General features: G+C 42.9%; 1 protein-coding gene across 2 annotated transcripts in view; it reads left to right on the top strand.

The window, feature by feature from the left end:
• Positions 1-18,164, top strand: part of PHAF1 (phagophore assembly factor 1) — a 58,865-nt gene that overhangs the window by 38,199 nt on the left and 2,502 nt on the right. For both annotated transcript variants that reach the window (XM_090063463.1, XM_090063462.1), the window contains exons 10-16: positions 590-723; positions 2,487-2,570; positions 3,267-3,349; positions 5,290-5,333; positions 8,259-8,302; positions 10,767-10,825; positions 17,891-17,963. In XM_090063463.1, the coding sequence (XP_089919589.1) occupies positions 590-723; positions 2,487-2,570; positions 3,267-3,349; positions 5,290-5,333; positions 8,259-8,302; positions 10,767-10,825; positions 17,891-17,963 (521 nt within the window). The remainder of the gene's footprint in view (positions 1-589; positions 724-2,486; positions 2,571-3,266; positions 3,350-5,289; positions 5,334-8,258; positions 8,303-10,766; positions 10,826-17,890; positions 17,964-18,164) is intronic.

Consider the following 18,164-nt stretch of genomic DNA (forward strand, 5'->3'; position numbering starts at 1 on the left):
ATGATTAGTAATGGGATGTTATTTACAGTGATTTGTCTTATAAATAGTATGTTTCAACTATGCATCTATATATTAGAAATTCATTGTTGTTTTTAATAAGGCTTGTGTATATATGAATGCATTTGCTTCATGTTCCATAAAATATAGGAATCCATAAAAATATCACTGTACATTTCCTACCATAGAGCAGCCCTCGATGAAGGACGAAGAATTTTGATCCATGGTTTCTACTTTCGACTGTTCAGATAACATGTTTTATAGTTTTTTAAAATACTTCAGTTACTGCAATTTAGCCTTTTTAAGGAGAGAACTAATTCTTGGCAGTTGAAGATGATATCAGCTGATCAAATTTGGATTTGACTGTGAAAATGAGTAAATTCAATCTTGTGAAATGAGAAAAGGCACAGAAATATGCATCTTAATATGCTTTCCAAGAGAAAGCATTGCTAAACTTGGCCATTAAGGTATGGGCCTATGTCACAGTCAGCAGTAATATCACCTAGATTCGAGACTTTTTTTCATAAACAAACAGCCAGAAGTGAAGAATTAGATTTGCGTTATTAACGTGAGGCTTTTTCATGTTCTCCAGGTTGTGGCCCAGGTGTACTAGCTGATGCTAAGATGCGGGTATTTGAACGCTGTGTGTATTTTGGTGATTCGTGCCAGGATGTTCTGAGCACTTTGGGGTCTCCACATAAGGTCTTTTATAAGTCGGAGGACAAGGTAAGAAAATACATTTGTAATCACAGCGCAGTGTTTGTGTTCAGTTCAATTAAATGTGTAGAATTTCTCAAATAAAGTGAAATCATAGTGCGACACCAGGTACTCGGTGTGGATAGGATGGTTATGTACGCAGGTGTAATTTTCATTGGTTTTGTGTAGCAGTGTACATTATGCCAAGATTGGGAATGGGAAGGTGTGCAGTCACCTCGAAGTAGCTTTTGCAGCAGGTGGCCTTTACTGTGCCTTACTGCTAGGTACTAGAGGAGGAGCTACTAGACCTTTTTTTAAAGCATATAGATACCCACTAGTGTTTTGCCCCCTGACTCTTCAGAAGGTGGAGTGAAGTTATCCCAGTTCAGTGGTGACGTGTATCCCCTGAGAGCACTGGTGCACCTCCTGACAGGCCGTGCTCTCTGCTTAGGTGACCGGGGGGGGGCAGACGGGAGAGCTGGTGCCCCCCCTGCAACCGCCGGCCAGGGAGTGGGGGTGCTGTGGCCACTTCCAATCACCTCTCCCATCCCCCTTCCCCCCCCCCCCAAAAAAATGGCTGTGGGGGACCCCCTCCTCCCCCCCAGTTGCCGATTTGGTTGCTAGGAGGGGGCACATGCCCCCACTGACTAAGGTGGCACCAGTCACCCATGCCAGTTCAGGTGTTTACATCCTCTATTTCTCCCTTTTTTATACTGGTGTAATGCTGGGTTGCTTGTTTTTGTTTTTATTTAAAAAAGTAAAAACTAAGGTCACATTTGTGTTTTGAAAAGTTGCTCTTGTTGTTAAAATACTGCCAGTAGCAGGTAACATTTAAATATGACATTTTACAATTTTAAATATAATTTAAAACTACCTTTTGTAGCAAATGTTTTAATAGTGAAAACTGCTAATAGTATCAGTTTTGTACTTTTCATTTACTGCAAGATGTAGAAAAACTCCATGAACCTTTTTCCTGCACAAGGCAATGCAGTGTGTGTTCTCCAAATATTTTTAGATGAATTTGTATGTCTTGGATATCACCTGCTCTTTCAGTACTACAGGGAGAAGGCATTTTACAATGGTGGCTTTGCCCATCGTGCCAGAGAGAAAATGAAGAACATTGCTGTGCTCAGGCACTACAGGGTGACCTAGCCAAGCTAGATTTATTTAACTTAGTTATATTTATTTGGTAACTTTATCACCAAACCAAAGTTGAATCTGCTACAAACTCCTTTCTTTAGGACTAAATGACCAATAGGTTTTGAGACTTATTGCAAGTGACTCGCCAACTATGATTTAGCATCTCTCATTGCTATGCAGAGATGTAGAGGGTGCATTAAAATGGAACAGTATGGAAAGGTGTTTTTTTTCAAAATGTGTAATCCCTTATTTGTTGTTAAAATATTTAGTCCTGGTAGAATAATCTTAACTTATTGCGTTATAGACCAAAAAAAATCCCTTGCCCATCTTTTTGTCAATATTTGTCTGTTGGCTTTTCCTTAAGTAGGATTTCCTTTTTGAAAATCCTCACAAATGTTGAAGAAAGCTAGGATCTAACTGTTTAATGTGAATAGTCTCTGAAATTTCCCTCTCTCTTAATTGAAACAGAGTCCGTTTGTGCAAATCATGTTATACACAACTTACACTACACTATCTCTAATTTTAGATTTTAGGATTTAACTTAAATAGAGATCATTGTGTGGACAAACCATGTGGTTGAATGTTATCCTGCTGACCACACCTTCACTAATGTAAGCATCAGTAAGGAAATCTAAATGTGGGTTTTTTTGCAGATGAAAATTCATTCGCCCTCCCCTCATAAGCAGGTTCCATCAAAATGCAACGACTACTTCTTTAACTACTTCACACTTGGAGTGGTAAGTTGAAGATTTCCATAAATAAAACCATTTTAACTTTGAATTGTCCATCCAGTGTTCCCTTCATAGTTGTCTAATGTCAGAGTTTCATATTTTGTGAAACCTTCATTTGCTGCCTCACAAATCTGACTATGGAAGATGAGACTTTGTTTGTTTGAACTTCCACCAGTGCATAAAGGCTCTGTAAAGTTTGGAGTTTTTTAATCTTGGTGTTACACAAGCTTTCCTATCTCAAGTTATGCTTAATGTGTAGGAACCACAGGCTCCTGCTTACAGACTCTAAGCTCCTCTTGCCCCAGCAAATGCTTTAAAAGCATGCCTGTGCCTAACTGTCTTCATGTTTCTCTGGTATTTGTAACCATGTTTTTTCCATCCTCGTCTTCAATTTAACGTGATCAGGAATTGAGGTTCTAAATATCTTGAATGAGTATAAATTGAATGATAATAGGCAGACAAACTTTTTTTAAAGAAGTTGCCAGTGTTACAAATACTAATACATTTCCCGTTAGCAATATAATTATGGTTGGGTTGGCATTTTATGGGGGAAGTAATGAATTTGCATTTACAGATATTTCTCTCTTTTTTTTCTTTAAAAAGCACCTTTTCTTGTTACTTCTAAAATACCTGCCTTGTAATTATACCTAACTATATTCCTTCACAACTCTTTCTGTTCATGTCTCTCCTTTTTTGCAATAGGATATTCTTTTTGATGCAAATACTCACAAGGTGAAGAAGTTTGTCCTGCATACAAATTATCCTGGTCATTATAATTTCAACATGTAAGTGTAAAGTATTACCCTAAAAATGAATTGCGGATCTGCCACCCATAAATCCTGTAGTCTCTGCCAAGCAGCTTTTGGCCACTATTGATGGGGTAGAATTTAGAGCCACCACTAATGGGGCTATTTTTCAGCTCTTTTGTGAGTTGATGTATATTTTGAAAGAAAAATGGAAAAGTACAGCACTTCCATTGCTATAAGGATGTGAAAAGCATTTTTCCTGTGCTGTTCAGTAGGTAGGTATCCTTTACCCAATTTGAGGTGCCATATTTTAAGAAAGATGTAGAAAAACTAAAGATCAGAAGACAACACAGAGTGGTGAGAGATTTAGGAAATGTTGAAACATGGAGGTTTTTGAAAATGGGAACGTAAATCTTCAAGTATGTAGGGTGGTTTGAGAAGTAGTTGGCTTAATTACAGAAGGAGAAATTTAGGGTTATAGGACAACCTTTCTTACTGTGGGAACAAATAAATCCTGGCATTGGTTACCTACAAAGTAGAATTCCAATCCATGCAGGTTTTTAAGAACAGGCTGACAAACTTCTCTGAGGGATGGTTTACAAATACTTAATTTTGCCTAGAAGGACACGAATGAACTAGATTATCTTTGAGGTCTAGTCACATGTTTATTTTGAGTTGCAGATGTATGGGAAGTCACAGTCGTCTTTGGAGGCAGTAAGAAGTATTGCAGAATAATATTTTACAACATGTTTACAACTACAGTACCACAGCAGAGTTAGTTAATGTATTTCTTCTGAGACAGTAGTTATGAACATTGGTAACTTAAAATGTTATCTCAAGAAGTTATTTTTCTCAGCTTCTGTTAGTCTAATTTTCTCCTTAGGAACAGTCCTTAGATGCATTTTTTGGGGTATCTTTTCAAGAAGACAAAGCAGTATATGGCAAGTTTTAACTATTAAAACTACACAAGTGAATACACTGGATTGTTACAGCTATATGGAAGCAAAATGACCAATTGAATGTATCTGCATATATTTACAGCAGGTTGTCTTAATATGCCATGCACTTTACTAGTTTAGCATTCAGAACAGACGACACTGAGATCATACTAATCACTAAAAGTGGTACTAGCCTGTATAAGTCATAGCAGAATTCTGTTCCTTTCTTTGAAATACTGGTGACCCTTAATAGCAAATGTATTTTTCAGACACCAGTATGTAGTACTGTAACACTTTCTAGAAATGTAACCCTTTCCTTTATGTCAAAAGATAATTATTTGCAAATACAATGCTTTTTAAAATTTCCTACATCTTATTTCCCATCTGGTCTCAATCCTCTGACACGTTTTCCACAACAATTTGATTCATAAGCTTTTTTTCCTATATTGGAAAGGATTTTCTGGAATAGTTATACTAGCAATTCTATTAAAGATGCAGCTTATATTGTTAACAGAAAATACTTCCATTGGTATATTAGTGTGTTTGTGACTTTTACTAGATTAACTGTTTGTCAGTGATAATTTCTCTTCTATCCCCCTTTACATTCATAATGGCTAACCAAACTTTTAAGTGTGGACCAAATTATAGAGGACTTTAACTTAAGGAATGAGCAAGAGGAAATCTGAAGAGCAAGAGCCTGTTCTTAGTATTGGGAAATGAAAAAAATCCAACAACTGGATATTGTTTCTCCACTGAACATTTTTCCAACAACTTGGTGGCATCAGCAGGGTTTTGATATGCAATTGACTTTCCTTAATAAACTTTAGGAAATGTTGTCACTTCATTATTAGTCTGTCTCCTTCCTTCATAAAGAAAATGAAGTGTTAGTGTTCTCCTCCTTAATTTATTAGCATTGAGGCTGAGAACAGTTCACATAAAGAATAACATTCGTCAGATTGTCAGTGCTAACGAATTAATAGTTCAGTCAGACCATTCTGTCTGGTTTCTTTTCCTAATAACTTTACTATTGCAATTTTTTAGTTACCATCGTTGTGAGTTCAAGATTCCACTGGCCATTAAGAGAGGTGAGTAGCTTATCCTTATACTTCATATGGTTGTATCATAAAATACAAAAACAGAAAGAGGACCAATTTTCTCTTCAAATGCAGTTTTAAACTGCAGAAGTTGTTAGCGCTGAAGGTAGAAGTGTGAAACCTTCTGAACAGAGAAGTGTAGTACATTTGGAATAACATTAAAGGTTTAACTTTTATAGTCAGTTCATTAATAAAACTGAAGTAATGGTTTCCTTATTCTTAGAACATAGGTATGTGTGCTGCAACACACCACTGATTTCCTGGAGAACTGTTCCATAGAAATTGGGTTGCCCATTAAAGTTGTAGAATGGCATAGTGAACCTGAGCCTATTTTTCCAAGCACCTTTTTGGTATTGATTTCATGGTGCCATATAAAACTTTTCTTCTCCTTACTTCTTAACTGATCCCCTGGAAAGGCTACTTTGATTAAACTGGGTGTGTCTGTGTGAAAACTTTACTGTGCAATTGACTAATTAGCTGCACCGTAAACATCTCAGCATCTACATGTGCATCCCTTTTAGGCTGGAGTAAACTAATTTACTTTGCAGCAGGAGCAGGATAGAACTTGTAAATACTGCAAAGTAAAAAAACTGCAGCAGTGTGCATGTAGATGCTGGAGGGACAGGCTGTGGCCCAAGGGTGCTTTTGTGCAGGGGCAGCCTGCACAACTCCTTCATGCCCCAGCCAGCCCCTCTGCAGCAAGTTGAGCTAAGGAGAGCTGCCCTGGGTTGGCAGGCTGATTCCCCCAGAGCCCCCTGGTAGCCAGGGCTGCTCTGACCTGGCTCTGCATGCTGCTTATGTATAAACTCCAGAGTTGATTGCTCCAAAGGTGATTTTTTCCTGGGCACAGTGAAGCTGGCATGTAGACTTGCCCACTGTCAGTTTGTATAAGCATGACAGTGTGAACCTCCACTAAGTGGAATATGTTTTTCCCTAACAGATACTTGGAAATTTCCAGACTCAGGAAAAAGGATAGATCTCTGCTTCCTAAATTTCTTGTTCCATTTTGGCTCTGATTTAGTAATGTATAGTCTCATTAACACATGCTTAAGTGTTCCTTGATTAAGGCCATTGTGATCATGTTTTAACAAACAACTTCCTGCCTTGTCCTCCTCCTGCTGTTTTACCTGTGGCAAGTTAGTGTTCTTCATGTGTTCAGGCATTGTAGCCTGTGGATAAGGGTTGCTAATGCAGTTTTAAGAATAGGTTAGACAAATACTTGTATAGGATGCATAGATAAAGATGATTCTGCCTTGAGCAGTAGGTTAAATTAAATGACTTCCTGAAGCATGTGCTTATGCATCTTTCTGCATTGGGGTTTTAATACTGGAAAAGGATGTAGGATGCTGGTTAAACTGCTGCCCAAGATCTCTTTCGTTGTCTCTTGATTATCTCTGTTAAAAGTGCTCTTCTTCATAAACCTTGGTACTTTCACTGAAGACCAGGGATCCTGGCTTTCTGTGATTAAAAAAAAACTCCCCAATTTTCAGGCTAAAAAAAGTAACCCCAAATCCACATTTTTCCATGATCAAAATGAAACACCACTGTATGTATGTATATATTATTGGTGTTTCATTTTAATCATGGAAAAATGTGGATTTTGGGTTACTTTTTTAAATCCAAAAATTGGAGATTTTTTTTTTTGTCAGAGAAAACCAGAATCCCTGCTGAAGACATAGCAAGAAGGAGGAATGAGTCAGGGAAAAGAAATAAAGTTTATGTCTGCATATATATGCATATTTATTATAAGTAAACATTAGATTTTTGAGTCTGGCCAAGAGAGCAGGCAGTAAAACCCTTTACTTTCTGTTTCAAAAATTTCCCTAAGGCTTTTATGCAATATTTTGAATACTCCCAGTGATATTTTTAATTCAGTCCAAGTAGTTCCATTAACTGATATTGAATTTATAATTCCTTGGATCTCCCCAATCCCTGCCTACCACACTGAAGTTTGAAAGCAAGCACTGATAGTATGAAACCAATTGAAAAATCTGTGTCTTTTCCATCTGGCCACAGTGTGCCTTGGAATTCTCCCATTTACATTCAGCGGTCCCAATGGACAACTCCTTGTTGTGACAATCTCCTTAAACGGCAGACCCACCAACATGAGAGAGAGCTTCCTGTTTGTTTGTTTTTTAATGAGTGGCAAATGTAAATGAGCTTTCCATTAAATTTAAAGAATGCTTGCAGTTTTTGGCATCCATTAGCTTCACTTCCTCCCCATTGCTCTGGCGAGGATATTTTTCATTTTCACAATTACCCTGAGAGAGATAAATGTACCCAGAGCCTGGGGAAATTTCTAGCAGTCAATTCAAAGACTCAGATTTTCTCTGACTGTAATCCCACATGTGGTAGTATCCTTCCATGCTCCCTGATGATTTCTTTTTTGGGAGGAAACAAGGATTGATATTCTCAGGGTTTTTGCTTTCTCTGCCCTTCAGAGAATAGTATCCACATGCAAAGTCAGCCTAGAAAACAGCTATTGGCATCTGTGTTCATCCATTCTGGGGGCCAGGTGAGGTTTGTTCCCCTTCCCTTTTCACAAGGGAGACTGGTAAAATAGAATCTACTATTTTTGAAGAGATTGAGCCAGATATGAGAGCTTTCATTTTCAGTACACTGCTCGGTCTGCAAGAGAGCTTGTTATGAGAGTCAATTTATTCCTGCTGCTAGGCCTCTTATCTGGTACTATGTATAGTCTTGATGCATCTGTTCTGTACATTTAGAATACTTCCTTCTCATTCTCTTAAATCTTTATATCTCAATTTGCAACTTGCTTGCTTGCTTTTTTTTAATAGACATAAGTGGGGAAGAAAAAATCTGTGGTATAAACAGTGTCAGTTTGACATCTGCATACTCCCTATCTGAAATAGTTTTGGAATTCACAACAGAGTCTTCTTTATGTATCTTTCACAGATAATGCTGACTCTCAAACTGAAACATGCACAACATACAGCAAGGTGAGTCTTCACAAAACCAAATACAACAATTCTTGATATAAACCACCTAGATGATGCATGCTGCAGTAGTATAATAGCTGTATACAAACACTACTTTTAAAAGAAGGTAATTTAAAATCCCCTCTTCCCCCAGCATCATACTAAATTTTACATGAATTATACATTTTTTCAGTTGGGTTTTTTTTTTGATTTTAAACTTTTTACTTGTGTTTAAAAAAAAAAAAACAACCCAGAAATAATAGTGCACCAAATCAATGAGTGTACCTGGTATTTTGTTTCACAGTTTATTAAAGTGAGGGCCCTATTAAACCTTAGACTGTAAGCTGCACAAATGTTGGTTGATGTTAGTACTTGCTTTGAGTTTTGGAGCAGTCACTTCAGGTGAGCATGGAGGACTGAAAGGCAAGAATCCCACCCCCCCTTCCCATTCCAAGTCCCTCCCCTACCTTTTGGGGTTCCCCACTGCACCCCCACCTACTTGTAGCTGTCAGGTTATCTGTCCCAGGGAAGCAGGCAAGGAAGGGTTAACCTGCCTGCCCAGGTCCTTCTGCCGGGCTGCTGCTCTTCTTAGGGCTGAGCCTGCCCAGAAAGCTGCAGCAGGGCCAGCCAGGTAGGCAGGTTAACTCTTCCCTGGGACAGTATGGGCAGCCACAAACAAGGAAAGGGTGGGCAGTAAGAAGGGATCTGGGGTTCTGGGGAGGGCTGGGGGCAGCAGGCCCAATCTGGACCAACAGGAGAGCAGGGCTGGTGGGATGTTTACACTAAGGTATCACCTAGAGTGGCTATACCTTCCTATAACAGGAGCTGCCTAGTATAGATCAGAGGGAATCCTGCCTTGGAGTGGTATAATTTTGAGCCTCATATGTGTTAACATGTGGGCAGTCCAGGTGTTAAGAGTTCCAGGAGCCACTCAAAATTACCATGTAACAAGGCCCTGAGTTATGAGTTAGAACAGTTCAAGACTCTTTAGCCTGGAAAAGCGCAGGCTCAGGGGTGATCTGATGGCCACCTATAAGTTTATCAAGGGTGACCACCAGGATATGGGGGAACGTTTGTTCACCAGAGCGCCCCAAGGGATGACGAGGTGGAACGGTCACAAACTCCTGCAAGACCGTTTCAGGCTGGACATAAGGAAGAATTTCTTTACTGTCCGAGCCCCCAAGGTCTGGAACAGTCTGCCAGTGGAGGTGGTTCAAGCACCTACATTGAACACCTTCAAGAGTAAATTGGATGCTTATCTTGCTGGGATCCTATGACCCCAGCTGACTTCCTGCCCTTTGGGCAGGGGGCTGGACTCGATGATCTCCTGAGGTCCCTTCTAGCCCTAATGTCTATGAAATCTATGAAGATATTTTTGGAGTATAATATTAATGAAAAAAAGCAATAGTTTGGCTTGAAACAATTTTGGATGGTTCTAATTATTACAGAAAAACAACATTAGTCACAGTAAGATGACCCTGCATTGTTAGGAATTTCATTTAACTAGGTATTTTTTTCTCAGATACGTCTTTCCTTTGTTTTTAAAGGAATTTGCTGTGATTTGGGGGTGACTTACACTTGGTTTTGAAACTTTTATGATCATTTCTATTGTCTGAAAAGGGTTCATTACAGTTTTCTGAAAGTTCAAATAAAGGCAAGACTACTTTGGCTAGCCAGAGGAGACTGCTCAGTACCTTTTTGGGTGAACACTATATTTGCTTTTCATAGCAAGATGAACAACATTAAGTGGAAAAATCTTCAGTGGTTTGGTTCCACAGTCTTTACCAGCCCATGTCCAGGCAAAATCAGTGGCACTCGCTTAACTGTTGGAGGCTGAACAGTACACTAACACTTACAACATTTTTATTTCCTATCCACTTGAAGAATCAGTTCAGGCCTGTGAGGGGAACTCGGTGATTGTAGTGACTGGAAGTCCCATACAACAGTACAAAATATTTACAGAACTCAAGAGAGTCCTCAGGCTGTGGTTTCATAGATGTTTTAGTTCATCCTCATTCTGGAAAAGATTTGTTTTAGTGGGACACTTTGCACTGTTTTCTTTAGGAGAACAGCGGACCATCACCTTTGGGGCTTGATGCTTCACTGCATTGTTAGACCTTTCCCCTTTTTTTTAAGTGATCACACCAAATGAATGGTACTGGAAATTCCCAAATAGACAAACCATCCATCTGTTCTGCTAATGTCCAAGACTTGCATTTAGAAACAACCAAAAGTTTTTGAGAGTGAGAAAGGAAAAGCTTTGTAAGAGAGTGACTCCCCTATGGGAAACTTCAGATACCTCTATCTCTGAAATAATGCTTGCAGAGTTTAAAGCTTGCAGAGTTTAATGTTGTTGTTCTCTCTTCAAACGATGTTCTGTTTGCGACAGGAAGTGGAATTTAACCCATAGGAAGGTACAGAAAGTCTCAGCTGGAGCTTTCAATTGTGTGACTAGTTTTATTCTAACAGCTTTTAAATATTGCAGTGGGACAGTATTCAGGACCTTCTTGGGCACCCGGTGGAGAAGCCAGTGGTGCTTCACAGGTAATACATTTCTCTTTTTTTGATGCTCTGTACATTTGTCAAGACACAAGCTGGGCACACTTTTGCTACAAATAGAAAACTAGCAATATGGTAGCAGTTACCCAGAGGAAGTGGGGATTTTACCATCTCAATGCATGGGTACAAAACACAATGGCTCTGGAGTAATTTATCTTGGATTTTATTCCATAGTAAAAGCTCTACTAGTAAGGAGTGACAAAAACCAGCTTTCCCAAGCTTGCCAACTGTAATAGGTGCTATTACGGCTCTTGGCCACTAGGTGGTAGGGAGCTGGTTTGCTTTAAGCAAGCAGCTACCCTGTCATGAAATTTATAAGGAAACTGTGTAAAATACATTCCTTGCAGTATTTTTCCTATGTAGTAAACTTTGCCAAGGGGTAACTCGACCTACGTTTGTGTGACTTACTGTGTAATCGAGCAGTGCACTGGGTCCACTTCACTTTTAGTGTATAGGAAAGTCAGTTTACTACATAAACAACTCGCTACAATTTATCAAATGCTTAATACCAATCAGTGTGGTGTGTCCATACCTTTTGCTGTTGAAGTTTCAGTTCTGCTGCCTCTATCTAGAAATTGTTGAAATTCTGCAAAATCCTGATCTCTGCAATGGGGAGAGCTATGAAAATATAATTGATACAGTATGCGGCTGTGGTTTGCATAGTATCTGAGATTACTTAGATTCTAGTTGTATCTGAAGGCCATGGTAAAAATCAGCACCCTCTTGTATGAATCTCTGTGTAAGCATCCAGGAAGGTGGTAAAGAGCCTGAAAGGTCTCATAAGCCCATTCCTATCAGGTTCTGAAATATGTTTGTTTTTACATATTCTGATTTTGAAAACGCCTGGAAATAGTCAGCTAATAATGTTTCTAATGCAGCCAATATACTGTAATTAATGTTCCAATGATAAGACAAAATAACTTAGATTTCAGGTTTATAATACGTATTGACTGTAAGATTTAGGAAGGTTCTGTTTAAACGAGGACAGCTATTAACTTTAGTCACTTTCCCTGTTACAATTAGTTTAGTTAAACTTCAGTCCTGTCTCTCTGGTATAAAATAAGCGATAGACATAGGGAATTAATAATGGCCTACTATCTTTTCATGTCCATTGTCCACCAGCTCAAATCTAATATGAATGGCGTTACCGTTGGATTGTAGTTTGAGTCCCCATTTAGTCAGAGTCCAGGTCCTAGTGAACCAGTGTCTCCAACACAAATATATAATTGGTGCCCTGATTAGCCCTCTTTCCTAAAGGTTTGAATGGGCATGAAACCAAACCTCTTTTCCTTGCCAGAAAAGGTAACTCCTCTATAATAGCTTGAAAAACACAGGTCTAGCAGTGTGTTTTAAATATTCTTTTTCATGTTAGGCCATTTCTATGGTTAAAACAGGAGTCTCCTCTCCACAGGGCTGTGATACTGCATCTGTTTGCAGAACAATAGTTAAGTAAAGGTTGCTATCAACCTGGTAGATGGGGGAGGGAGAGAGGGGGAGCTCTTTTAGAGATTTCAGAAATACTTAACCATGACCATATCTTTACCAAGCTTACACTATTACTATTAAGCATTGGATTTTAAACTACTGTGGTCCAAGTTTCCATTATTTTGCTCTAGTTTTAGTTTAGAGAAATCACCAGAACTGTAGCAGCATACATTTGGGGTGAAGCATTATTAAATCAAACTTTTTCTTTTCAATTTGGGCTGCTAAGCAGAGTGCAACCCCAGCTTGCTTCACAAAGCACTTCTACACTCGTATGTGCAGCTAAAGAAATTTGCCAGTTACAGACAAAGCTAAAATGTAATAAGAAGGTACATCTGGAAGAAGCTGTGGCCAGAAATCAGTCTTAAATATGCTGGAACTACAGCATGAAGCCATATGATTTACTTTTTCCGGAGTTTGTCTTATCTAAAATCTGTTGCAATCTATGAGTCTTGATTGTGACTTCAAAGGACTTCGGCCTGTTTCCATTGGCTAGGTACAGAAATTATACAGAAACTGGTTTAAGTGTCCAGAAACTGGTTTAAACCTGTAACAAAACAGAAGTTCAGTGCACATAAACTGCTTTCAAAATGGCCAAAACTGGTGTAAGATAAACCTGGTTGGATGTAGGATCAGACTGAACTGATTTAGGTCAAACCAGTTTATGGAGCTTCTGTCCCAGATCCCTTCCTGGTTCAAGTTAACTTGTAGTCCCCCAGCATCCCAGGATGCTTTGCAGCCCTGGGCTATGTTGTCTGCTCCAGTGGATCAGGGACTGCCTCACCCCTCTGCTCACCCCACAGCCTGCTTTCTGCCTGGATGCATCAGCCCATGGGGTTGGGGTGGAACAGGCCCCCAGACCACTCTCATCAGGGTTTACACAGCACATGGAGGGGAGGAAAGCCACTGTGGTGGAGGCTTTTCAACCTTGACAGCACTCTCCCCTCCCCCCTCCAAGTTGCTAACTGCTTCAGCCACTGCCACAGGAAGGAGAGAAGAGTCCTCCCAGCTGGGTGCCTGTCTGTGCAGCAACGCATGGGGGCATGGGGAAGTCCTTGCCTTGTGGGGGCAACCCTAGGAAGTTTATGGGAATTCTTCCTCTCCCAAACCCCAGAGCTGCTTGCCTTATCCCTTGTGAGTCCCAGGCCACCTCAGGGAGCAAATGGAAATTCTGCTCCTCCACAGCCAGTTTTACGTCAGCAGCTGTGAGTCTGAGGCAAAACTAGTTGCAGGCAGTGGAAGAATTTCCCTCAGGCCACCTCAGGGAACGAAGACCCACAGCAGCTAAGGCAAGCAGCTCTGGGGTTTGGGAAGGGAAAAATTCCCCTTGGCTCCCTGGCGCTGCCCCAGGCTAGGGTGTGGGGGAAAGTCACCCAAAGGCAGGGACTTCCTGATGCCCCCATGCTGGGCTAGATGGGCAGATAAGTGGCTGAGAGAACGTCAGTGGCTGAAGCAGACAGCCACTGGGAAGGGGGAGGAGGGAATTCCCCCAAGGTGGGCCAGCACCTGGACAGGGGGCTCCTTAACCCCCTGTGGGGGGATGTCTTAGAGAGCCAGTTGGAGATGGTTGGCTGGGCTGGTAATGGCCAGCAGGCTGGGAGACATGCTCTAGCACCCCTAGCCTACTGGCCTCCCCCTACCTTTCCCAATTAAAAACTGAATGTCAGTTCTGTTGGTATTGGTTCAACCTATGCAGCTTAGAGAAAACTGACTTGGCCTTTTTGACTGTGTATTTAGCTATAATAAGTGCTGTAGTAGGAGTTTTGTTTTGTGTTTTGTTTTGTTCCTGCTGGTTCACCTTGCTAGGCTGCTCTGTGGCTCTCTTGCTCCCTGGCTTCACTAATGATCTGCCACACGGACTACACTGGAGCTAAAAACTAGGGGTGCATTAACAGATTTTTGGAGCTGATACCGATAGCTGATATTTAAGGAGACATATTGGCCGATACCGATCCGATTTTTCCAATACAGCTGCCTCTAGCTGGTAAGTCCAGTGTGGTGGAAGGGGAGGGAAGGGGCGTGCGGGGAGCAAATCAATGTCCCCTGTAGTGAGGGATGGGGCAGGGGCAGACGCTGCCCAGGCAGAGGTAGGGGGGGTAGCTGCAGCCACAGCTTGTGCAGCTTGTGGCTTCTGCTGCTGCTGCTTGCACCCTGGGAGGGCACAAGTGGGGTGTGTACCTCCTGGATCTGGACAGGGTGAGCTGTGCAAGGCTCTTCTCAGTGGGGGCTAGCGGTGGGCGCCAGCAGCGCTGGGAGGATGTTGCATCCACCCTAAATTTCACCACCAGCTGCCTGGCACAGCCACAGCTTAATGCCTCACCTGCACCCGTGTGTCGGGAAGAACCAGGGCTGAGCTGGGTAGCTGGAGGTGGTGGCACTGGGAGTGGAGTGGCAGTGAAATTTGGGGTGGATGCAGCATCCTCCCAGTGCTGAAAAACCATGTGCAGCCTGCTCCCCTCCCCCACTCTGTACAAATCCAGGGGGCACACGCCTTCCCAGGGTGCAAGCAGTGGTGGGGGCTGCCCCTCCCCATGATCCATAGCTCTGCCCCCACCCCCTGCCTTGCCTGGGCACTGCCTAACCCTACCCCCTGCAGTGAGGGAGGGGGTATTGATCTGCCCACTCTGGACTTACCAGCAGGAGGCAGCTCTCCACGCTGCCTGAGTGCTATGTTAGAGCTGCGTACAGCATGGGCATTTATCGGCCAAATTGTTGGTTCCATGAGGCCAATCTCCATACAGCCAATTTTCTTTATATCAATACTGATCCAATATCGGACTAATGTATCAGTGCACCTCTACTAAAAACCCAAGACATCCCAGCTCCCTAATCCCTGCAGTGGAGCCAGCTGTCTAGAAACCTCAGTGTCACACCAGGATTATAGAGTTTCTGGCCTTCTAGTTTGCCTGTCTTCCATTCCCATGGAAATCTTTGGGAACTACAGGGTTATGGGAGTCTGGGTCACCTAGCTATTGTGAACTTTTCTGGGTCACCTAGCTATTACCTTAAATGGAATGCTTAAGAGCCACAGAGTCTGGGCTGCAAAGGGTCAGCTTCTCTTCTGCTACCGTGACAGAGCAGATGACCCTGTGCAGTACCCTAAGAGCACCAATTATGTCCCTTCAGGGTGCCACACAGGATCATCTGTTCAATACAGTAGTGCCTTATTGTTGTGATCAGAAATCAACCCCATGTCTAAGTCAAGGGTGACTTTTCTCTTTGGCGAAAGGGGGAAGTTACCTTAATCAGGAATAACATGGTATTAAACATATTAGATGTCTATTCACCATGGCCCAGCATATTTTAAAATAGTGTAACTAATTTACAGTTAAAAAAAAAAAAAGTTGAAAGGGGACTATAAAGGTAAAAGGAGCTAGCCACAAGCTTCTTTTCTTAATCTTTTCTTTTTGTTACCTATTTGTGTGTGTGTCTTTTTTTTTTTTTTGTGATTAATTTGTACTTCTGGGACAGGGGCAGGCAAAATATGGTTTTCAGCCCACCAGGCCATTCTATCCGGCCCACAAGGCCCATAAAAAACTTTAAAAAGTTATCATCATCTGCCCCTGGTTGCTTGTCAAAGATGACAAGGCACCGGCAGCAGCAAGACTTGGGGAGTTGGCAGCGGGATTCAGTAGCTGCAGCAGGAAGGCCTGCCAGGCCCCACTCCTCCCAGCCCTCCCCACCCCCAGCTGGAAGCCTCTACCTAGCAGAGGCTTCTGGTCTGGTGACCTTGGGGCTGTTCCCCACCTCCCTCTGTCCAAGAGGGAAACTCAACTAAGAATGGGGAGAACCACGGATAGTCACCCCTTGGCCGGTTCCTGCTGGGTCCTGCAAGTTCAGCTGAGAACCATGTGGTGTGGGAGTGGCCAGCTGGGGGGTGGGTAGAAGTGGTGGCGACAGAGGGAAGGAAAGCGGGGGTGGGGACAGGAAGATGCATGGCAGCAAGCAGGTGGTCATTCATGAATGCAGTGACAGCTGGGCAGGACTAGTGGAGACCGAGGTGGGGCGGCAGAAGTGCAGGGCCCAGCGTGGCAGGGACTGTACAGAACTGGGCCAGGCTGCACCATCAGGGAGAAGGGGGAGTTAGCCCAGTTCGATAGAGCTCCTGTCACCCCGCTCTGGGCCCCCACCAACCCTGACCCTGGGGCATTGGCATGGGCCCTGTGCTCCTACCCAGCCATCGCTGCATTCATGCCTGCCCACCTGCTTGCTGCCACACACCTTGCACTGCTGCTGCTACCACCATTTCCCCACTTTCCTGCCCACAACTGCTGCTTCTCCCTCCCGCCCCCACCCCCCACTGGCCGCTCCCACACCATGTGGTTCTTAACTGCATCAGGCCACAGGAGTTGGCAGGAGCCAGCCCTACCCAGTCCGGTCCCAGTGATTCTCTGCTGGCTCTGCGCAGTGTTGGCCAGGCCAGGCCAGTCCCTGGTGCTTGCTGCAGTCTTGGCTGTGCAGCTGGGAACCGCATGGTGCCAGAGCAGTGGACAGGCAGCGGGGGATGGGGAAGCAGCAGCAGTGGGCTGGAAGGTAGGGAAATGGCAAAAGGGCAGCAATGGCAAAAGTGACAGGGAAGTGACAGTGAGCAGGAGCTTGGTGCCCCGGGGCCAGGAGCAGCAGGAGCGCAGAGCCCAGGCTGGCAGGAGTGCTGGCAGGGGCTCCAATTGTCATGGCAGGGGCTGTGGGCAATGAGGGAAGGGGGTGGGTGGGTGGGTGGGTGGGTGGGTGTGCATGTGTGTGGGCATGTTTGTAGGGCAAATCCCTCCCCACACACCCCACCATACACATTTACCTGTACCCTATACCCCCAGCTCACACTGCCATAATGTCCCCCTCCACACATGCTACAACCTTTCTCAGCCACTCTCCCCTCCACATACTCACAGCCCCCGAGAAACCCCATACTCACCCACGCTCCACATATCTACACACATACGCACATGCTCCCACACCCCCCCTCCTCTACACCCCACATTACCACACACCCACAGCCCCCCAAAAATCTATGCCCCCCATAATATATTTGAGTAAGTCTTCATTTTAAGCTATTATACAATCACGTCTATGAACACTACACAACGCATGTAAATCAGAACAAAAATAGTTTTTGAAATCAATTTAATTAATGTGGTAGATGTTTGATTTTTAGGATATAATTTGGTATTTTTCTGGTTCCAAGATGGCAAACCCCCTTGCTGAAAGGAGTACTTCTAGGGGCAAGGGGAGGGACTTCTAATGGCAAAGGTTAGGGGTTAGAGGATGTGACTTCCCATCCCAAGATGGTGACCAGGGGCAGGGCTACCCATGCGTCTTTCCACAGCTTGCCAAAACTTGGTCAGCGGCCCTCCAGCCAAAATTATTGCCTGCTGCTGCTCGAGGTACTCGGAGTCCTCTGTTGCATTAAACGGAGAGCAACTTTGGGGGAGTGAGTCATTTGGAATCCACAGGCAGTGTAGCAAAATATAAATAAATGTGATCCCTCTCATTTTAACTCACTTTGCATGATATTTTGCCACGTACTCATGGGTGGTTATTATTTCTTATAGACCTTTTCTTTTAATTAAGGTCATCCTCTCCAAACAACACTAACCCATTTGGATCAACGTTTTGCTTTGGACTGCAGCGAATGATTTTTGAGGTTAGGAAAACATTCATCTTCATTTGGGCAGCAGAAAATAGCGTGGTGTTTGCTTCTTTTTCCTTTTAATGCACTCTTTCTGCTTTTCCACATTGCAGAAGCTAGCATTCAAGAATGGTTATATTATCAAGGAGCTTAAGAGAAGTGAGATCCCCAGATCTGAATCTTTTTCATGTGCCAGAACTGGTATTTGTAGCTCGT

Source organism: Crocodylus siamensis, chromosome 9, assembly GCF_052110815.1.
Source record: "Crocodylus siamensis isolate JL-2025a chromosome 9, ASM5211081v1, whole genome shotgun sequence".
Lineage (NCBI taxonomy): Eukaryota > Metazoa > Chordata > Crocodylia > Crocodylidae > Crocodylus > Crocodylus siamensis.